Source organism: Musca autumnalis, unplaced genomic scaffold, assembly GCF_047663935.1.
Source record: "Musca autumnalis isolate F117 unplaced genomic scaffold, ASM4766393v1 scaffold_5, whole genome shotgun sequence".
Lineage (NCBI taxonomy): Eukaryota > Metazoa > Arthropoda > Insecta > Diptera > Muscidae > Musca > Musca autumnalis.
In genome coordinates, this window is record NW_027412088.1 from 22,777,809 (window position 1) to 22,801,444 (window position 23,636).

Genomic DNA, 23,636 nt, shown 5'->3' on the forward strand with positions numbered 1-23,636 from the left:
TATTAAAATTCAGAAGGAATGAACATTCTTATTACAACATTTATTGAAATGAAATTTATCAGTATTTTGAAGCATACTTTTGAACATACAAAGAAGCCGACTTTTTAAAGAAAACTTGGCATCCCCTTCATTTTTCGCGTTTTTAGTTAATGACCCAACAAATCAAATAAACAGTACAACCTGTTGCATATTTATTTATAGTAATTCTGACAGAATAAGCAAATACACCCAGGCCTTGTTTTTCACAATTTTTTCGAACCTGACCCACCTTCTAGATTATGTATTTGACCTATACGCAATGTATTCGACAGTCGAAACCCACTGTATTAAGTAAATTCAGTTATGTGTAAACGTACTATAACTAGCGACTCAAAGAAACAGGGTGACTTACATAATCTTAAATATAAAAGTACTTTTAAACGAATTTTACATGTTAAATGTTTCATAAAACATGTATCATTTAAGCTGTCAATTCCATACAATATCTATCAAATCAATATCAACTGACAAAACACAAGTTTTAAGTGCAAGTGTAAAATGCATTTTACATTTACGAAATCCAGCGGTATCAACCGCAATTCATTGCGTATACCGCAACCGAATTCCACTGGATGTAAACTGCAATTTGTTTAAAAATAATTCGCTAATTCCCCTTATGGCCCATACCTATATACGTCCGTATACCCAGGGCGTGTGTGGTGAAAAAAGTAGAACACATGTATTCTTATGAGAACTACCGAAATACGTCGAGCGTATATTTTTTGTAAGTTGAATAAATTTAACTATGACAGAACGTTTTGTATGTATGTGTTTTGTATTTTGAAAACAAAACCCCCAACACAACCTGAAATCCAATTAATTACAAAGGAAAATTATTTATTTTACGAATGAAAACATTTAAGTAATTTTTGGTCGCGGATTTGGTGTTTTAAATGTGAATTTGTACTCAACGTATTTGGGTAATACGGACGCTCAGAGAGCGTTGTTGTCGCATAAAGGTGAAATATTTGTGTACGTCCCGTCGTTATTTAGGTTTAGCAGTAACATGGGTTTATCTAACATGTTTGTGCATTTACGATTTCGAAAATCAAACAAGACAACTGTTAATATTGTATTTCATCCTTATATCCGTGTTTAGACGTTCAAACTAGAATGGCAAATTTTCTTCTAAATTTCTTTTAGAATTTCCTTGGTCTGTGTTTAGACACACAAATTTCTCGGGAAAGCAAATTAAAGTTTTAGGCAGTAGGGGGTAGGAACGAGTATTGAGGATCTCTTTCCTTTCCGCTCTCACTTTCACCATAATTTGTAGATACAATGAATTAAATAAAAAAGATAAATGTTTGTTCATAAAAATTTCACATTAGGTCTGTATGATAACCCACCAACTTTTACAAAATGCTGTTCGATAACAAACTTATTTAGCAAAAGAGAACTGAGAAGATCTGCAGGAAGTTGCAAGCACTTGCAAATACTTTTTACTTGCAAAGTTATCGAACAGGCCTATTATTTTCATTTGCCTTATCATCAACTCCCATCCCTGGCTCAACGAGTCGCCATTCTTTGTGGCTTTCCCGCCTTAAATTTTTGCATCGTTGTAGACACCCTGTTATTATTACTTGTCATGTCGTTGTTGTTTGTTTCTAGAACGAAATACAACTCTGTCATTTGTATGAACAACGACGAGAAAATACCTTTTTTCAGTCATTCCCATTAAAAAAGTGACAACGACAAGCTGAAATATTTTTCTATAACGCAATTATTTGGAAGTGTATTAATCATCAATTCTTATAAAATATAGTGACTTTACAAAGAGCATATTCAAAAGAATCGAGTGCATAAGATGAATTAAATAAAACAAACAAGTGCATTATAAAGTAATATTTACTTTTGTCCTTGAAACAACATTAATTTGCAACAGAGTGACAAGTAGAGGAAAAAAGATCACGTCGTCGTATTAGACAATTCAAGTCGAACCAAACCAACCAGTTGGGGAACGAATTGAAAGAAGAAGAAAAAATCACCTTTCACAAACACACATACAGCTGTATTTGAATTAAATTCAGATACATTACACACAAGCCAACGGACATAGTAAAGTGTTTTCGTTTTTGCTTTGTACTGAACGACGTTTATAGGAACCGAGAGAGAAACAGATAGTAAAAGGGGAATAACCACAACAACAACAACAGCAAAAGCAGAAGTGAAAAAATAAAACAGAAACACGAAACAATAATAACAAAAAACATACTCAAGTGAACTGACTGAACGAACTGAACTGTCGTTAGTGTGTATGTGTTTTCATTTTTGTTGATAACAAAGACATTGAACAAAAAGAACATTAATTTCTTGAATAAAAAAATTGCAATCATTGCGTTGTTGTTTTCATCATCAAATTTTTCCGTTTGAGTTTTCATACGGGCCCCCACCTACGTTGCGTGAGCTTGATTTTGAACCCAATGTTATTTGTTTCCAATAAATACGATGTACAAATTAACGAAATCGGAATGAAAATCATGGGGCATTCCTGCCATCCTGTCAACAGCCCGCTGGTATCATGTGGGACTTCTGCTAAAATTATTTCAAACATCAAGAAAAACAACAACAACGCCACAACTATTAATACAACAACAACTAATAGAAATCGTTATGTATCCTGGCAACAACAACATTTATTGGAGAAGAACGTTGTATTTGCACTGAGAGATATCGATAACAATAAGAAGAACAACAACGACCACGACAATACATTGCGAGCCTTTGTCGTTCGAATTCCCATTAAGAAGAAATCTTTTGTTGGTGGCCAACCCGTGCTGCGTTTGCGACAAGGCTCTTTGTTTAAGAAGAAAGATCTACGACAACAACAACTAAAGCAGCACCATAAAGGCTTCCTTGTTTGGCATCTGAATTCCGGTGCCATATGATTGGAAACAACCACAGAAATAAACAACCTAAACAGCTTCTTAACTGCCTGGGCCTAAACAAAATGTCGACGACAGCATTAAAAGCCCATCATCACACAGCCGCTATGGCACCATCTTTTGAGCCGAAAAATATAAACGCCAGCAAAGCCACAAGGACTATGTCATCATTGGCAGCTGACCTGTGCAAAGTAGCAACTGCGGCTGGCCAAGCGCCTCCTATGGAGGCAGCTGTCGTTGTTAACAGTATAATATACTCGAAGCCTTCATTTTGTAGTATTGTTGTGGACATTGGAGGCAAAGGAGCGGGAATAGGGGGTACAGTATCACCACCACCCATGCCCTCCTTATCAGCAACATCCAACTCAGCAAAAAATAACAATCCTGCCTTCAAACCACAGACCAACAAGGAGAAAACAACACCACAAACACAAAATCCTTGGTTCTCCCCGCCTCATCAACATATTGGTCCACCATTTACCGGTGGTGGATATTTCCCCATGGCTCTGCCGACAATATCACCTCCCCTGGATGATCGTGATGCTCACGTGTATATGATGTGCACCACAATGAACGGCTCCATAAATCATCAAATTTCGGATTTATGTGATAATCTCATAGCCATGGGTAGTCGTCTATTTGGTATGGCAAATAGTGAGCATGACGATGACAGTGTCATAGAATTTGGCTATGACGATAATCTGGACGATCTGAAACAGAATATAAATTTTTCAGAAGATGAGGAGGATGATGATGATGACGATGAAGAAGATTATGATGATGAAGATGAGGTGGAGGACGAGGAGGAAGACGATGAAGATGATGACGAAGTAGAGTATAAATACGATGATGATGACGACAACGACGTTAAACATAATGAGGCTGCTGAATTAGATTTAAATGTTAATGGCAATTGTCTCCATGATGACGGTGTAGATGTTGTTGATTTTATCAAATCCTGCCCATATGAAAAAACCCCAAATATTTTTTGTGATAAAAAGAAAAAGGTAAGTTTTATCGCTTAGACAAGAGTTAAGTTAATGTTTTGTGTTATTTTTAGTGTTTTATTTTAGGAATTTTTCAAATTCATGTTCTTAAAACATGTTTTAGTATTCCTTGAAAAAATGAAAGCATTTTACCTTCATGTCTATGACTCAATACATACAATTTCACTCTTCCATAGTTTTTGGTGATTTCTTCATGTAACTAACCCCCATTTTTATTTGTTTTGCCTTACGTAATCTATGAGCTAAAGCATGCAACACAACATTTTGGCTTCTAGAATCGTTAGTAAGGATTGGCTTACATGGTGGTAGTTGAAGATAGTCGAATCGTTACTTCATATTTACAAAGCCATTGCCGGTTTTCTCATTCAAAACAAAATTTAATAAAATGTTGGTGTCTTCAGTTATATTAACGAGAAGTATAAATAAGAATATCTATTTTACATACTTTTATTTACTTATAGATACTTTTTGTGTAGAGGGTATAGTAAGCTTATTCGGGGAATATGACCGAATCGATAGCCCTTGGGGCCTGATTACAACGAAGTCCATAATTCCCCATATAAAGCAAACTTGGATCGGCAAATTGATCTAGAAGTTCTCTTTTGTGCCCTTGGGCATCTTTCTTTAGATAATGAAGATCCTACCTGATGTGCCTGGGTCGGGAAAGCCTGCCTGTTCACTAGATTGTAGCGGTATTGCAATGACCGGTAAAATCTTTATCTCCTCCTGAAGGTGGTCCTCTTACCGCAGACTGTCCTAATGCTTTGTAAGGTTTATTTGTCAGGATCCCAAATGTCGTAAATAAATGTGGATTACGTGTTAGACTTAAACATGCTTCCGAACATTACAAAACCAATATCGTCAGGACAGAATCAGGACACCATCAATCAATTTACCATGCTTGACGGCATTGAAGGCCTTCGATAGGTCAATAGCTACCACGGCAGCACGGCTTGCCCTGGTTCAGTTCTCGACTGATACGTGTGCATATGCCTTGTATTGCTGTTGTGGTGGTGAGCTGTCTTACTGTAAGAATATCGAATCCTACGGCAACAGGTTATTTGTACTGGATTGACCAGGAACCAATAGCGTTTCGCACAGCGACTGGCAAACCATTATCAAACCCATGCTGCTACAACAAAAGCAACTGTAAAAATATTAAAACGACTCGAGAGCTTTGGAGAAAATATATGTCTGGAAAAAAGTTTGGACAAAAATATGTATATTTTTGGTGGAGGTCCACCAATGTATTAACGGATATAGACAATCTTCGATTGATCAAAATTTTCTTTTATAAGAAGACTTTTCGGCTTTCTATGAGGGTTCTATTGGAAGACCTTACACGATAACTCTTCAACAGATCAACCAAACTTTGCATCTCGTAATATTGGCTGACTTCCGTATTGTCAGTTGCTTTGTATTCGTGCATAAAACTAGGGGTTCTTAAATCGAGTTCCATACCAGAGTAATTTTATGAAATTGCAGTAGTGGGGAAATCGATTTAAGAACCCCTAGTTTCGGCCAATAGAAGGTCTTCCAATAGAACCCTCATAGAAAGCCGAAAAGTCTTCTTATAAAAGATAAGAAAGTCTTCTCATAGAAGACTGCTGGGTCTTCATAAAGAAGGTCGAGAGGTCTTCTCATAGAAGCTCTGAAGGCATTTCCATAGAAGATTGGAAGGTCTTCTTATAAGGGACGGAAAGAAGATGACCTGAAAGTCTTCTTATAGAAGACCATATGTTTTTCTCAAAGAAGACCATATGGTTTTCTCAAAGAAGACCATATGGTTTTCTCAAAGAAGACCATATGGTTTTCTCAAAGAAGACCAGAAAGTCTTCTCATAGAATACCAGAAGGTTTTATCAGTAGGTCTTCTTATGAAAGGCTGGAAGGTCTTCTTATAGAAGCCCAGAAAGTCTGCACATAAAGGACAAGAAGCTCTTCTCATAGAAGATCTTTTCATAGAAGAACAGAAGGCCTTCTCATAGAGGACCAAGATGTTTTCTCATAGAGGCCCGTAGAAAAAAAAAAACAGAAAATCTCATAGAGGCCCTAGTAATCTTCCCGTAGAAAAAAAAAGAAACAGAAAATCTTCTCATGAAGGCTGGTTGCTCTTCTTATGAAAGTCCGGTAGGTCTCCTCAAAGAAGGCTGGAAGGTCTTCTCATAGAAGTCCAGAAAGTCTTATCATAGAAGTCCAGAAAGTCTTCTTATAGAAGAACCAAGGTCTTCTCAAAGAAGGCTGCTTGCTTGACATCTTCACATAGAAGTGCAAAACGACTTCTTAAAGAAGCCCGGAAGGTTTTCCCGTGGAAATTCCTTAAAGAAGGCAGGAATTACTCCTTAAAGATGGCAGAAAACTCTCCTTAAAGATGACAGAAAATTCTCCTTAAAGAAGACCAGAAATTCTACCTAAAGAAGGTTGGAAAGTCTTATTATAGAAGATCGAAAGGCCTTCTCATAGAAGACTGAAAGGTCTTCTCGTGGAAGACAGGAAGGTGTTCTAATAGAAGACTGTGTGGTCTTCTTATAGAGGGACGGAAGGTCTTCCCATAGACGGCTTGGATGGTCGTCTCATAGAAGGCTGGATGGTCTTCTCATAGAAGTTTGGAAAGTCTTATTATAGAAGGCCGGAAGACCAAAAAGCATTCTTATAGAAAGCCGCAATATATTCTTATAGAAGGTCGGAAGGTCCTCTCATCGAAGGTGGGAAAATCTTCTTATAGAAGGTGGGAAGATCTTATAAAATTCGGAAGTTCTTCTCATATAAGATCAGAAAGTCTTCTCACAAAAGAGCAAAAGGGTTTCTCATAGAACGCTGCAAGGTCTTCTCTTTAGAACACTGAGAGGTCTTCTCATAGAAGATTGAAAGGTCTTCTCATAGAAGATTGAATGGTCTTCTAGTATAAGACTGGAAGATCTTCTAGTAGAAGACTGGAAGATCTTCTAGTAGAAGACTGGAAGGTCTAATAGAAGACTGGAAGGTCTAATAGAAGACCGGATGGTCTTCTTATTCGGAAGGTCTTCTTATATAAAAGGCCGGAAGGTCTGCTCATATAAGATCAGAAATCTTCTCTTAGAAGACCAGAAGGTGTTCTCATAGAAGACAAACATGTTTTCTATAGAAGACAAACATGTTTTCTATAGAAGGTCAGAAGGTAATCCCGAAGAAGAAAATTTTCTTAGATACGACCAGAAGCCCTTTTGAATGGATACCTGAAGGTATTCTGATAGAACGTTTTTTCAAAGAAGGCCAAATGTCTTCTCATATAAGGTCGGAAGGTATTCTCATAGAAGGCTGGAAAGTATTTTCAGAGAAGACCAGATAATAAAGAAAACCACAAGACCGGAATGTCTTCTCATAGAAGACCGTAATGAACGAAATTTTAACTTTGGCACGTAAAACCTACCAAATATTTCTAAAATATAATTGGCAGCCCCGGGCCACCCCTTGGTTACGTCGGTGCCTCTATGTCTATTCATTGTTCCACATTCACGTAATACTTTGGTTTTGTAGTTGTTTACTTGACTCATTTTCTTAGCGACCTTTTAGCAAAATCGCATTGATACAAGTTTTGAAAACAAATATCACAAATTTATATGAATTATTTATGACTTGCCGATCATACGGATTGAGCTTGCGATGTTGCGATGATAGACATTCTATTTCTAGAGTTGGTAACAATTTATTTATTTATTTTTTAATCAAAAATATGCATATTCAGACATTTTTAGTTTTTGGAATAACTTGGGTGGGGGCGATTTGGGGGGATAACAATTTTTTTCAACACAATTTATTTTTAGAAAAGCAACAAACAGATGATTTTTATCATAAAAAAGAAATGTTTGTGTGGTAAATGCCATCTTAACATTCACCCATTATGTTGTACATATTTATATATGTATGTATGAATATATATGTACATATAAATTATCTCTTAACGCACAACATTTTTAATGTTGTTCCGAATTTTAAACTTATCATCATGTCGGTGCCTGGAGACAAATAGTTTTTAGAATCATTTAAAAAAATTCTTAGGTCTCTAATGAATGAAAATGGACACCTTCAGAAGATAAACAATTTTGTTTGTACTCGTTTTTTTTCACAAAATACGTAATCAAATGTGTCATTGACAAAAATTAAGTGTCAAATGACGTGAATTGTTGTCCAAACAGATTTGGGTTTTGGCCACATCTATACATACATATGAAGAAGAAATCAAAAAATGTTTGGGATGAACTGTCAACCATGAAATATTTCTGTGTCTAAAAGACACAATTAGGTGAAATGCAAAGATTTGAAGATGTTATTTATTTTGGCAAGTAATATTTGGTCATTGGATTTTGAGTACTTTTAAGAAATTAAAATGGAAATATATCGCAAATTGGATCAAAATTTGGCTTATGTGTCGTTTAGGTGAAACTCTCGGATTGGTTTGAAAATTTTACCATAGGTAGTCCCCGTTATACCGATCACAACAACATATAGTTTACCGGGGGAAGTCCATACTTCCCGAGATGTGGCTCTTGGTTTTTCGTGTGTTTAAGGACACACAATCGGTTCGAAATTTTTTATCATAGATAGTCCTTGTTAACCCGATCACATAAAGATCGTAACGTTAAAGGAATTTCTGAAAAGTCAAGACCCATATCGAGTGAAGACACACCAATGCGAATTGTGTCCATAAACAACCTAATGATGTCAAAAAAAGATATATCCGAACTAGGAACTTCCTCCCAGGAAAACTAATATCCTTGTGTTTATACATATCTATGGTAAACATTTCATACCGATCCAATAGTGTCCCCTAAACGACACTTGTTCAAATATTATATCAAATATTTTAGCTTCTAAATTAACTATTTAACGTCATTTGATAATTTTAAATAATTAAAAATTTGAAATTTCTAGATCGAACCCCCTCGAACCATATATTGTCAAGTTAATCAAAAATTTTATTACGCATTTAATATTTGCCGAAAATAGAATACATACTCCAAAAAATTATCAAATCATTATGGCTGAAGTTCAATACTCTCAAGTTGCTGATAAATTTCTTTCATCTTCATTTCCACCATGTTTGATTTTGATTGTTCGGTTTGTTTGTTTTCGCAGATGCTTGACTTTTTTTCTATTAACAATATCGCGAAGTCATGTGCACTTTTATAACAAAGTTGTGTGTTTATCTCTAGCGATAGCCCAACCCTCACCTCCCCACATACTTTATCACAAAACTTGGAAGAAGGGGCATATCCCAAAATTCTTATTGACGTGACATCACAAAAATATGGCAGGGCCCGTAATACATAGTTTGTGCGAATCGCAATTCTCACGTACTCCATTATGGCAATGAAGTTGTTGTTATTGTTGTTCTTTAATGTAGAGTAGGGAAATTCCAAAATAGGTTAGCTTTTTTTGTTGTTTTAGGCTTTCAACTTTTACTTGTTGTTTTTGGAATTTTTGTTTTTATTATTAACCTTGTTCGTTAATTGTTTTCTTCATTACTTTATTACACAGGTACGCTTTAATACCAAACCCGTGGTACATGTTATGCACACATGGAACTATGCTTATCGTGCTGCCCGCAAAGGTAATTGGGAAATGTATGCCAGAGATCGGGCACGTTTTAAAATGCGTATCGATCGTACGGCCAATGTCTTAAACCGCATCCTAGAGCCAGAGCATCGTCAAAAAATCTTTGAACAAAGATTTGCTAAAATCGATGCAGTTACCGCAGCAGCCAAACCACAAATTGTTGAAAAGGTAGAAGAAAGGGTACAGGAGGAAACCCCCAAAAAGAAACAAACCCTACAGCCACCACCCAATGCCAATACCAAGGCGAAAAAAAGAGCCCGTTGGAAGAAACGAATGCGACGCAGACCCAAATTTTAACACCGTGACACTAAAATTGGATGTGCTTTCAAAATTAAATTTTCCACGATTTTAAAGTAATTATCTTCATCCAATACTTTGTCTCGTTGCTTAAAAAAAAGAAAGACGACCAACATTTGGTTAAATATTTTTCTCTGTAAATATTATAGCGGCAAAAGAAATTGCAAACTCATATGTTTAACGAAATTTAATGCAAAAAAGAAAACATATTTTCTATGAATTACTTCTTTAATTTTTATCTATCGTTCTATAGATCCTAGTTTACTATACACATTTATTGGAATTAGAATATCATATCTTAATAAAAATAAAAAAAAAACATGAAAAGAAATCTAAATTTAAGTATTCACAATCAAAATAAAATGGCTTTTGAATTGAAGATAATAAAGAAAAGGGATCAAGGAGGTAAGTGGTAGCCTTAGATTTCGAAGAAAACAATATAATTTAAACCAATACAACTTTTAATTTTTATATCCTCAACCTCATGGCTAAAAAGAAAGGGTAACCACCCATATTAAGTTTGAAGATGGAATATGTCGTTCCACCCCCTCGGACAACACCCATAGAAAAGTCCAATACTGTTATTTTTTTTTAAATGAGGAATGGGCATTATAAATTACTGTACTACGGTAAATTTCAGCTCGACAGTAATTTTAGTTTGGAATTAATTGATCTGTTCCTTTACTCTTTAAAATGGTAACATTTGCGAACTGAGGAGACTGCAAGTATAAACAAATTTTTACTACGATAACTGAGTATTTCAGCCATGTAAAACTTCTCTGCAAGTGGTGTCTTAGGACACGCCGTTCGGACTTGTAGGTCCCATATCATTGAGCTAATATGAATCGGGGTGCACTCATTGATGTGAGAGAAGTCTCCCTTGTCCCATCTGGGATGTTGTGGAACACCTTTGAAGTAAGCGATCACTTTTCTGGCACATAAAGAAACTTTAGCATAATTTGATACTTAAAAAAGATTTACATCAACAACTGGCTACCGTTTGAATTTCAATATTATGTGCACCCTTTACACCAATGTCCTGTCCAAGTTGGAAGGAATAATCCTTTAAGATCGAGTTTTGTTCAAAAAGTCGCTGTGCTGTCATGATGGCGTTTCGCTCGGCTTAAGCTCGCCGGATGGTGGGGTTCTGGCGACAGAATGAACTTTAGGACAGACTCAAAAAAATAAAAAAACATGCCAGTCTGCCATAACAAAGTACAGAGGAGGGGTTCAGGGACCCCAAAAAGGAAAATTGGAAAAGAAAAAAAAAAACAGAAAAACAGAGAAATATACCTGCTATAACTTACACCCATGTACCAGTGGGAAAAGAATTGTTTGTGGACTTCATCAGGTTTCTCGATGAAGTGTAACCCGCCCTCTGGAACTTTCGTCCCACCATAGCAACACTCTAATGTTCAGTTGCCCCATACCTACCTCTTCTTTCACTACCCCCTTCCTATCTCCTTTACCGAACAAGATCTATCTGATCATGTCAATAAAACTCAAGAGCTGTACGTTACAAAGTTTAATTCATATATTGTATTGTACATTTTAGCACAAGCAGCTTAACATTCGCATTCTGTTGTAGTAGTTGTTTTACAAATAAAAAAAACAATGACCAAATCCAAACAAGGTTAGCAAGGAATGACTTCTAATTTCAGGGAACTATGTTCGATTAACAAGTACATTCATAAAAATAATTTCATAAGATAAATTCGGTCGATTGCCTTCAAAAATAACCTCTAACTCCAATTATCACCATATGTGTATTTTGTTTTCAGGTTCTGCTGCCCAGAAGATGCTTTGCTGTCCGTCCGTATGATCCGTACTCTGGTAAGTTTATGTATCGGTTTCTTTTAATCTATAAAATCCTTTTTTTTTATCTATAAAAATTTACTAATTCATATTTTCCTCTTTACGTCCATTTAATTGGACAAAAGGGACGGCATTTGCCCAACAACTGAGGGGAATACCCCAATCAACAACAAATTCCTGCCTGCCTAGAAGGAGCTCGTTCTATTAGGGATGGATTTTAGCAAATACAACACCAGGTTATGAAAGGTAGCTTTACCTAAATGCCTACCCTTACGAGGATTTAACACTTTCTCTGGTTCTTTCTTTTTTCTTATTTTATAGATTAACACTTTGGTCCGTCCGTCTGTCCGGGAGTCAGGAAGTAAAGGTTTCGTTTATGTCAAAAGCATATCACCTGGGCACCGCTGATGCAAGTGCTTGGATGAGGTTCCCTCGATGTAGCAGCGCAGGTGAGGTATTATACGTCGATACTCTGTAGATTTAGTAAGTGAATTTTCTCTTTAAATGAAATATTGATTGTTGTGTAGTTTTAAGTAGTTCTAATTTATGTTTTTGTTAAGGATTTAATAAAATATCCTTTGCGAAGATTTTCAGCAAAATGGCAATTATTATTGTGGTTCTTTTTATTGTGGACGAAAACGATGGTTTGTTGGTATTTCTCTTTTGAAGGATCCTCGAGGGATCTTTAATCACTCGGGGTAGAGGTAATTTTCACTTCCGGTGGTTGTTGTCGACGTGGAAAAATGCTATTCTGCTCCAATTCTCACCTCCAGCTGCCAAGACGATCAAAAAAGGAAAGACTTGATTTACAATAGATAACCTGCAATTTGGTTTTCCTGAACAATGTCAACAATGTACTTTGTCCTAATGTCATATATGTCAGCTGATTCGTTTCGGCTACTAAGCCATAGATGGCGTTATGACTTAGAGTGCACATGACAAACCCAACCATCCTGCTGATATCCTATCAAAAGGATGGGAGGGAAAAAGGTCACCATTTATTTGTAATAATTGCAGTTGCAAGGTACTGTGCGACGCTTTTAAAATTAGGTATCACAGTCGTAAAATATTTAGTTATGAACTACCCTGTCTCTAATCGACTACTCGATATTGGGTGTTTCTAGTCGGCATTGTACGCTAAACCAACATCTCTACCTTACGAGGGAGAAGTCATTCAAAATAAAATCGCGTCGGTGACTGATTGAAATTAACGACGAATGGAAAAGAAATTGCGAAAAAGTGTTAAGAACATAGGTATATTCGATACGTAAAATAAAAAGATCGGTACGCGTGTGCAAACATTGTGGCTAATAATTCAATCGTAGTAGAAAAGTGCATATATTAATTAATCTTACCTAAAAAAAATGAATGAAATAAGGAAGATGTGTGAATTCATGAAGGAGTTGGTGCGTGTGTGTGTACGAATCAGTTATAGTCAGAATAGCAACCGTTTAACTAACCGACAACAACAAAATGAATTTAGCGACCTAAATGGGGAGAATGATTGTAAACTTAACTACTAATTCTAGTGTTTTGAATAGATTTCTTAATGGTTTTACAAAATAATGATATAGAGGTGAATATTTAAGATAAATATTTCATTAAAATTATGAGGAAAATGTAAATTGATTGCGATAGTGTGTGTGTGTGTAGTAGGCTAGGCTTGCTGAAAATAAAAAAAAACAACATCGATGAAGAAATAACCATTGTAGGTTTACAAATCGAAGTGAAGCCAATTATCATTAAAGAACAGAGATGGCGATATGAAGCAGGCTACCTGACCTTCATTGAAGGAGATTTCATACATAGCCAGTTCTTCCCTAACGGGAAATGCTATTTAAATGAATGAAGCGAAAGTGTTTCAAAGAAGGAACTAAACAACGAAGCAAATAAAAGGGAATTAAAAGGTAAACAAACTCATCGCTTTGGCAAAGCATGAAGATAACCCATCAAACATTTTCTTCTCTACCCTTTCTGGACCAGTTGTTCTGGTATTTTGAGTGTGGAATTAAACGAAATATTTTGTGATTATGATATGCTCAGATATTCAGGGCCTGTTCATGTATGTCGATAAGAAAATGAAAAACTACCAAATTTGAGTGTGTTTTTCAAATTTGTTTTTTGTCTTGAAGGAAAAGCAAAGGCAATAATATTTCCAAAAGTAAAGTTTGGGTGTGTTTCATGCGCACACATTTTCGTTTCGAAATACATAAACTGGGAGTCAATTTCGGTTTGGTCATATACATTACAGTAGGTGTAGCTATCAGGCTGCCTCTTTTTCACTGCTTGTTTATGGGATTTCTTCATGCACTCTTTTGGAATCTTGTCATATAAATGCATACTACGAACATTGTCTGAGGCATCTTCGATTATTGCAATCGACGGGCGATCCATTTCAGTCTGGAAAGTAAACTATGAACGATGATGGAATTTACACGTTGTATATCTTGGGTTTACGGTGTGAAATGTTTGTTTATAGGATGATATTTCGTTAGAAACCGGCTCCTCATCTGCCGCTTGGCCATAGATGTTCATTTGTGCTTTTTTTTTTCTTTTACAGCTGGTCGATGGATTTTATTTTTCCAACGAAATTTTCCCCATCTTTTGGTATTATCTTCCACACCGTTTCCAACAACGATGCCGTCTTATACCTTCGTGAACACATAAGGACTAGAAAGTGATTCAAAATGATTGGTAACTTTTAGAAGTCGCCGTAAATATGCTGGTGAGTACATGAGAAATTTACTAGATACTAGTCATACGAGTATTGGTTAAGAGTAACTCTAGAGATTCTATGCTCTCTTATTGTACGCCTGATTGGGTGTAATACGTTTTGACATGAGTAACATTGCATATCGGATGACTTGCCAAATGTTTATCGAATACGGAATTATGTACCATATGAATGTATGTCTTAACTGATGAATAGGTCATCGAATTGAAGATGTTTCTAATTAATTGGATGTTGAACTTTGTCTAGCTGGACCGGGACCCGATTGTAACGCATGCACAAATGCTCGAAATTACTGAACATCCTTAAAATCTAATGATGCAATTCCTGGGATTGTTCACCAATGTTCTCATTTTATGAAAACGCCTGCTAGGCATGGAGATCAATAGGTTGTGGGGCAAAGGCAATGGTCGCCATTGGTAACAAAGAAATTGGTTATAGAAACTGTTCACTACGCTATCGGGCAAGGTGATATGCCTTGAATGTGTTTGCAAGCTATGGTAAAGGTGAATAGTTTACATTCTGCGGTCTTTGTGTTGAGAAGGGTAAGAATATAGAGGCTAAGAAGCTGATCCACCGTGGTATCCTTTATTTAATTTTCTGTTACAATGTGCAAGAATAGGCAATTTTTTCCAAGATATTTTATGACCCCTATTACCCTGAATTTGATTTGCCAGCGGTAATGCACTAACCATCTAAAGGTAAACATGATCTGAAAGTACCTGGCTGTCACACACCATGCCCGTACATCAGTCCAATAACTCCAGAATCTGCATTCCAACATAGAAAACATTGTAAACCGATTTCACACGATCCGTATTTGCATGACAATCTAAGCCATGTCGTCTCCGCCTTTCTAATGATAAAGATCCTCCCCACTTGAATTATTTGATGAGTCTACTGATTTCTTACTGTTTTAAATCCTTCATATGGTATACCCCCAATGGTTTACCTTTAAGATCTTCGACCTCATATAGGCAATTTCCGACAGGTTTAGTAATTCTGCATTTATGAAATTTCTGACCTAGCTTGGCATTAAACTGATTTTTGAATTCACTTTGCTGGAAGCTTCTCCGGTAGACTTCCTGTCCCGGAATAAACTTCACATTTCGGACTCTAGTATTATACCTTTTCTCATTGGTAGAAAAAGCTTTATGTAAATTCTCTTGAATTTTCTTTCTAATTAGTTCTAGCTTCACCGAACTTGGAATTAGTGCACACTCTGGATCGTTTAGTGTTTTTAGCTTTCTTGCCAGGGCATATACGCTTCCGTGGCTCATCATATTCATCCCAAATAGTGCATAATAGGGTGTGACACCAATCGAAGAGTGTACAGATGAGCGCAACGAGCATTCAATATCAGACAAATGTTTGTCCCACTCTTGATGGCTTTCCCCTATATAGGAACGTATGGCTGCCAGGATAGATTGGTTTACTCTCTCCGAAGCATTTGCTTGGGGAGAGTGTGTGGCCGTTTTGAAGTGGGTTACCCCGAAATTCTTCATCAGCTCTTGAAATTCTTTGCTTGTAAACTGTGGCCCGTTGTCGGACACAACAGTTTCGGGAGTTCCGAACTTATGAAATACTTCTGTTACAAGAAACTTTACTACATTTTTAGAACTGGCCTTAGCCATGGCTTTCAGCAGGACGAATTTGGTCAGATGATCTAGCACAATTAATATATATGAGTTCCCATATTTCGAGCGTGGGTAGGGTCCTAGAAAATCTATATAAACTCGTTGGAAAGGTCGTTCTACGTTGGCTTCTTTACCCATAGGTGGACGAAGAGTCATGTTTGCAGGTTTCGATGATTTGCATACCTCACATTTCTGTACGAATTCCCTTATCTGAACGGTCATGTTTGGCCAATAAAAGTACTCCCTTACTCTTCGTAGGGTTTTATGGAAGCCCCCATGTGCCATTTGTGGTGGGCAGTGAGTCTTCCTTACAATGTCATCTGTGAGCTCTTGTGGAACCCACAGTTTCCACGAAAAATCTTCGTTGATAGCAATGCCATCGTAATGTTGTGTTCTTTTATATATGTAACCATCTATGACCTTAAGGTCTGGCAGGTTGTCGGCATTTTTCTCTATGGTGCCCATAAGTTCTTTATAATTTTCACTTTTAAAGGCTTCTGAGGATAAATCTACGAGAGAATTCAAGTCGGTGCTCAATTCTTCCATATCATACCGAGATAATGTATCCGGTACCACATTCTTGGTACCCTGCCTGTGTTCGACATCGAATGCAAAACTCTGCAGGTGTAGGCTCCACCGTGCTAAGCGGCCGCTAAGGTCCTTGTGAGACATCAGCCATTTGAGGCTGCTGTGGTCCGTGATAATGGTGAATGGCATCAGTTCGATGTACGGGCGAAATTTTTTCACCGCCATCACCACGGCCAAGCATTCTCTTTCCGTCACGGAATAGTTCTTTTGTGCGGCTGTTAACTTCTGGGAAAAATACGCAATGGGATGCTCCCCGCCCTCGTCGTCTCTCTGGAATAGTACTCCTCCTATCCCGAGGTCGGAAGCATCACATTGTACGAAAAAGTGTTTGTTGAAGTTAGGGTGAGTAAGAACAGGACTGGTTACCAGCGCTGCCTTTAACCGGTCAAAAGCACCTTTGGCCTCCTCTGTAAAGCAGAACTGCTTACCCTTTTTCAAAGTCTCGAATATAGGTGCCGCAATAGTAGCATAATTTGGTATAAACCTCCTATACCAGCCGGTGGCACCGGTAAAACTTCGGACCTGTTTTGCAGTTTTAGGATAGCAGAATTTTGTTATTGTCTCTACCTTAGAGGGATCAGGCTTCAACTCTCCTCCACCAACAATATATCCTAAGTAACGAAGCTCTTTAAAGCAAAACTTAGACTTGGCAACATTGATTGTCAACCCTGCTTCGTCTAACAGCTTCGCTACACGCTCGAGCAGTTCCGCGTGTGTATCGAAGTCTGGCGATACGATCAGTAGATCGTCCAAGTAGACAAAGACGCGATCCCGAATTGCTGAGGGGATCACCTTATCCATTAGACGGCATAACCTTTGAGCTGCGTTACACAGCCCAAAAGGCATGACCGTAAAATGGTAAAGCGGTCTCCCCGGCACCGTAAAAGCGGTCTTTTCTCTACTTGGCTGATCCAGAGGAATCTGCCAGAACGCGTCCTTCAGGTCGACACTCGAAATAAAGAAGGTATCACCCAGTCGACTGAGCAAACCCTCAATGTGCGGGAGCGGATAGGCGTCTTTAACCGTCAGGGCATTGAGCTTTCGTGCGTCCAGGCATAAGCGGTTCTTTTCACCCTTGCGAACCAGGGTCACTGGATGACTCCATGGACTATCACTCGGCTCAATGACTCCCAACGCCAACATCCTGTCCAACTCCGCGTACATGAGTTTCTGCACAGCCGGAGACACTGGGTAATGCTTACTTTTCACGGGAACTGCGTTACCAGTGTCAATAGTATGGACCTCAGATTTCGTCCTACCCAAACCTCGCTTGGTATAGCATGGGAATTTTGCCACGATCACTTCCAAACGTTGCCGTTGGGAGTCAGACAATACGTGGACGGGTTTATCATCACAGGTTCCCGCGTCCGCTTCGTCACATAGGCTAATATTGTTGGTGGTGAGACTCTCCACTGATGCGAACATACCAAAGCTCTTCATGAAATCAACTCCCAAAAATAGTTGCCGATTTAGGGTTGGCACTAGGTAAAAAGTTATGGTATTGGTTATCCCATTACACGATATGGGAACCGAAACTTTGCCCACTATTCTATGAGGACTTCCATCCGCCGTCTTAATGAAGGAATAAAAACTGTTAGATTCTACACCAATACTCTCAAGGAATTCTACGCAACCCTTACCTAAGCAACTTACGGTGGCACCGCTATCTAAAAGTCCCTCGACTTCTACCCCTTTAATGTTTATCTTTGTGTAGAAACGGGTATCCTCGCCTTCATAAAGAGTCGCAGAAGCAATTTCGCGGCGAATCTGCTTCCTACGTTTGTAACGCTCTCGTGCTCTTTTCACCTTAGGGGACACGGTGCCGAAAATTCTACTTCGTGCCTCCTCGTACTCTTTCCTGCGGACGTGAAGCGGCTTTATTTCCCTGACTTTAGCTTCTACATGTACAGGAACCTTATTGGTGTTGGAAAGGACTCGAATGGTGGGTTGGGCACTGCTGTCTTCTACTGTGTTTCTGTCTGCGTGGAACGGGCTTCCGCAGTACGAGGCACGTTCCGCTGTAAGTTTCCCTGACATTTGGGGCATTTTGGGGTTACTACTCCGTCTCTACCACAACGGAAACAGAACACGTGACTCACTGGAGTGTGACATTCTATGAAGCTGTGACCTGATTTGCGGCAATTCCAGCATGTATATTTGGTTGTATCTTTGAGTGCCTCTACTTCCATTATGGGATCAGTTGACATCTCTTCATCGGTTTGTTCATAAATGAGCTCATGGACTCTAGGCTGAGGATAGGTTCTCGATGGATACGCCTGACGCTGGTTTGACAACATATTCTCCGCTCTTTTCACTTCCTGCATAAAATGATTTAAGCCGTGGATTTTAATAGGGAAAATGAGAGCCGCCAGTGAGGGCTTCAGGTTGCCTTTCATAATCTCCACGAGATCTCTTTCGGAATAAGGAGCTCGTTGCTGATTTCTAAGCTTAAGCACAGCGTTAAAGAAATCTTCGAATGATTCCTGGGGTAGCTGCCGTCGATCCATAATTTTCTTTTGGATCTGGAACTCCGACTCATAACAACGAAACTGTCCCAAAAAGGCATTTCTCAGCTCACTCCAGGTTTGGAACGGTTCAATCCGCCTCTGCTGCCAGTACCAATCCAAGGCAGCTCCTTCCAACAGCTGGGGAAAATCCTTCAACAGCTCGTCGAATGGGTACGCATAATCTTGCCTCATAGCCTCAATGCGAAACATGAAGTCTTCAGCCACCAGGGTCTTGTTGCTGCCATCAAATCTAATTCCCCATTTCTTCAGATCTATCCTCGGCTGCAGGGTAGATGTATGGGAGCACTGCGGATCTTGGAAATTTTGTCCCCCATACGTCGGGGTGGGTTTTGGGTTCGGAGGTGGTTGTGGGTGGTTACCGCTTCGTGGAGGAATCCCCGAGGGGTCTGTTCCAGCGCCCTCCCCGAAACGTGGAGGTGGAGGTAAAATCTCTGGGTTCCCCATATCCAACACCGGATCCCTTCTATACTCATTCAGATGACGCTGCTGTTGACCGCCTGGTCTATCTTGGCTCCCCACGGAATTCTGCTGCTGCATCTCAGTTTTCCAACGTTTTAACTCTTCCAGGGCCCTCATTAGCTCTGCCTGCATCATGCCAACCGATGCTACCATCTCCTGCACATCCGAATCCCGGATTGAATCCAACCTGCGGTTGGTTCTTCGGTAATCTTCCCTTATGTCTTGCGCGGTCTGACTAGCGAATTCGGGAGAATTGACAGTGTTGTTAAAGGCCTCTGAGCTCAAGGATACGTCACTCGATACTGGGGGTGCTTCGGACGAAGCAGGTGCCTCGTTGGTTCTACCCGTGGGAGTCACGTTGGTAGGGGTTGTTGTAGCCGCTGTCCCAAATGTGATTCCAGTCAATTGTCTTGTGGCTGCTTCCGTTGTAGAAGGTACTTCCGCAGCTTCCATCGTTATTGCTTTTCACTGCCTTGCTAATCTTTCCAACCACCTGTAAACTAAAACTATGAGGTAAATCCCAAGCTCTGTACTCAACACACTCACACACTTGACGCCGTAAAAACCAAGTCTATATCAACTAACTCAATGTTCGGAATAAAACGCCACACTGTCGAAACTTCCTTAACTCGAAACACTCGTATCGAATTTTCAAAATCAGATATCTGTATAACGAATAGATAACTATAAATAAATAAATTGTAATAAATAAACAAGCAACTGACCACAACTATGTCCAATAAAAACTCGTGCTATTAACTTCTCGGAGATAGGGTATTCAGGGGAATAGTGAACTGAAGAGTAGATTTACTACCAGTAAAGCAATCATATGATAACTTTACTAAACCAATATCTTTTCTCCCAGGTAGTGGATGAATTTTAAATTCTGCATAATGGAACTATCTTAACTGGACTTTCAGCATAATGACATGGCCGCTTTAGTGAAGCCTGAGGCCAACTACTAGGAACCATAACCATTCTGTCAGTTTTCATAAGATAATCTAGGGCTATCTGTGTATACTATTGCTTGATGACTTGATAAGCTGACTCTCAACTATAAGCAATTAGTCCTCTACTACCATAGCGTCAGAACTAAGCCCTACAACTGAGATGGCTTACCCAAGACTACATGATACCTAGGGGATTCCTGTTCATATTGAATAATCCCAAAGCAACGCGGACCAATTCCTAAAAACCTGTACCGGGCCATTGAGATTCTAATATGCTAAATCAAACCCCCAGATAATATGTAAATACTAAGAAACTATTAAACAAACATAGATTCTAACACTATCCATGGCTATCACCATAACCTGCTAGTGATGCATGGGTGCGTCCTGGACTCTGCTCGAACCATGTTCTCCACTCCACCGTACTAGGAATATCTCTGACAAAAGCCGAAACCTCTAAAGCTGTCCTACTTGCCCAGAGATCAACTAGTACTTCTGGCACAAAAGCTAACTATAACGTTTCCCTTTTCGGGCCCCACGTTGGGCGCCATTTGTCCTGTCCAAGTTGGAAGGAATAATCCTTTAAGATCGAGTTTTGTTCAAAAAGTCGCTGTGCTGGCATGATGGCGTTTCGCTCGGCTTAAGCTCGCCGGATGGTGGGGTTCTGGCGACAGAATGAACTTTAGGACAGACTCAAAAAAATAAAAAAACATGCCAGTCTGCCATAACAAAGTACAGAGGAGGGGTTCAGGGACCCCAAAAAGGAAAATTGGAAAAGAAAAAAAAAAACAGAAAAACAGAGAAATATACCTGCTATAACTTACACCCATGTACCAGTGGGAAAAGAATTGTTTGTGGACTTCATCAGGTTTCTCGATGAAGTGTAACCCGCCCTCTGGAACTTTCGTCCCACCATAGCAACACTCTAATGTTCAGTTGCCCCATACCTACCTCTTCTTTCACTACCCCCTTCCTATCTCCTTTACCGAACAAGATCTATCTGATCATGTCAATAAAACTCAAGAGCTGTACGTTACAAAGTTTAATTCATATATTGTATTGTACATTTTAGCACAAGCAGCTTAACATTCGCATTCTGTTGTAGTAGTTGTTTTACAAATAAAAAAAACAATGACCAAATCCAAACAAGGTTAGCAAGGAATGACTTCTAATTTCAGGGAACTATGTTCGATTAACAAGTACATTCATAAAAATAATTTCATAAGATAAATTCGGTCGATTGCCTTCAAAAATAACCTCTAACTCCAATTATCACCATATGTGTATTTTGTTTTCAGGTTCTGCTGCCCAGAAGATGCTTTGCTGTCCGTCCGTATGATCCGTACTCTGGTAAGTTTATGTATCGGTTTCTTTTAATCTATAAAATCCTTTTTTTTTATCTATAAAAATTTACTAATTCATATTTTCCTCTTTACGTCCATTTAATTGGACAAAAGGGACGGCATTTGCCCAACAACTGAGGGGAATACCCCAATCAACAACAAATTCCTGCCTGCCTAGAAGGAGCTCGTTCTATTAGGGATGGATTTTAGCAAATACAACACCAGGTTATGAAAGGTAGCTTTACCTAAATGCCTACCCTTACGAGGATTTAACACTTTCTCTGGTTCTTTCTTTTTTCTTATTTTATAGATTAACACTTTGGTCCGTCCGTCTGTCCGGGAGTCAGGAAGTAAAGGTTTCGTTTATGTCAAAAGCATATCACCTGGGCACCGCTGATGCAAGTGCTTGGATGAGGTTCCCTCGATGTAGCAGCGCAGGTGAGGTATTATACGTCGATACTCTGTAGATTTAGTAAGTGAATTTTCTCTTTAAATGAAATATTGATTGTTGTGTAGTTTTAAGTAGTTCTAATTTATGTTTTTGTTAAGGATTTAATAAAATATCCTTTGCGAAGATTTTCAGCAAAATGGCAATTATTATTGTGGTTCTTTTTATTGTGGACGAAAACGATGGTTTGTTGGTATTTCTCTTTTGAAGGATCCTCGAGGGATCTTTAATCACTCGGGGTAGAGGTAATTTTCACTTCCGGTGGTTGTTGTCGACGTGGAAAAATGCTATTCTGCTCCAATTCTCACCTCCAGCTGCCAAGACGATCAAAAAAGGAAAGACTTGATTTACAATAGATAACCTGCAATTTGGTTTTCCTGAACAATGTCAACAATGTACTTTGTCCTAATGTCATATATGTCAGCTGATTCGTTTCGGCTACTAAGCCATAGATGGCGTTATGACTTAGAGTGCACATGACACCAATGATGCACAAAATAATATGTGTGACTGTAGTGTTTGTGCCATGAATCGACGCTGGAGTACTGCTTTGTTCATAGCTGCTTTACACCAACCTAGTCCATTCAATTGCAAAGCTTAACGAAGCAACAAAGGTCGTTTAGGAGTCATAATCATTATTCATGTTGTTTACAAACATGTAAGAGGAAAGCACCACAAACGCGGTTTTGTTGCATGATGATGTGTCATGTAGTATTGGCTATTTCATCATTTAATTTTAAACGAATTTCACAATAATAATGTTAGTACATTCATTCATATGTATGTACTTTTGTATTTAATCTATATTTAATTTTATATTTAATTTGACGTAGTTGGCTAGCAATTTAAATGTTTATGGCTTGTTTTATTGGTATATTTGGAGAAGGTTTTGATAGCATTCAAACGAACTTAGGCCATGTTTATATTATAACCTTTTGCATGGTTAACCTTCTTTATGAGGATTTGTTTGACGTATATGTAATGGAATTGACATTTAAAACCCAGTGGGTTTGTTAAATCCGGTTATATATAAACGTACTATTATGCGCGTTTGTTCCTATTGTTTTTTATCAAAATTATTTGATATGAATGATAATATTTACATCAATAGAGTTTAGTAAAACTTGCTTTCCTAAAACATGCGTTTTGGGCTCCAATATAAACGTATCTAAAAATAAACATTTTTATAACGAAATTCTATATTATTTTAAGTTAAAATAATTAAAAATTTTTAACCGTTATCACGTCTACTCCATGTTGAAACCTGTACCACCATGGAAGTTACAATAGCAACTGACATTGAATGTTATGTAAACTG

At 38.4% G+C, this 23,636-nt stretch overlaps 1 protein-coding gene and 2 long non-coding RNA genes across 5 annotated transcripts; all 3 read left to right on the plus strand.

Annotated features, from left to right (window-relative positions):
- The first annotated feature begins 1,611 nt into the window (after positions 1-1,611).
- PPP1R15 (Protein phosphatase 1 regulatory subunit 15) lies at positions 1,612-10,182 on the plus strand. The gene is made up of 2 exons (XM_073991682.1): positions 1,612-3,928; positions 9,445-10,182. Exons 1-2 carry the CDS (start codon positions 2,921-2,923, stop codon positions 9,817-9,819), a joined length of 1,383 nt encoding a protein of 460 aa, XP_073847783.1. The 5' UTR covers positions 1,612-2,920; the 3' UTR covers positions 9,820-10,182.
- Positions 10,183-10,557: 375 nt separating this feature from the next.
- LOC141406354 (uncharacterized) lies at positions 10,558-12,239 on the plus strand. Its single transcript, XR_012413367.1, has 2 exons — positions 10,558-11,652; positions 11,760-12,239. It is a non-coding gene; the product is annotated as an uncharacterized lncRNA (long non-coding RNA).
- Positions 12,240-12,803: 564 nt separating this feature from the next.
- Positions 12,804-23,029, plus strand: LOC141406355 (uncharacterized). Of its 3 annotated transcripts, none has more exons than XR_012413369.1 (4): positions 12,804-13,541; positions 14,195-14,359; positions 21,826-22,105; positions 22,181-23,029. It is a non-coding gene; the product is annotated as an uncharacterized lncRNA (long non-coding RNA). The 3 variants fall into 3 exon arrangements; XR_012413370.1 differs by having other exon boundaries at positions 21,826-21,877; positions 21,985-23,029; XR_012413368.1 differs by having other exon boundaries at positions 21,826-23,029.
- Positions 23,030-23,636: the final 607 nt, after the last annotated feature.

Excerpts from the sequence above, each read along its gene's own strand:
- PPP1R15 (XM_073991682.1), top strand. The coding sequence starts at position 2,921 with ATGATTGGAAACAACCACAGAAATAAACAACCTAAACAGCTTCTTAAC. Across the intron at positions 3,929-9,444 it reads TTTGTGATAAAAAGAAAAAG|GTACGCTTTAATACCAAACC; the intron begins GTAAGTTTTATC and ends TTTATTACACAG.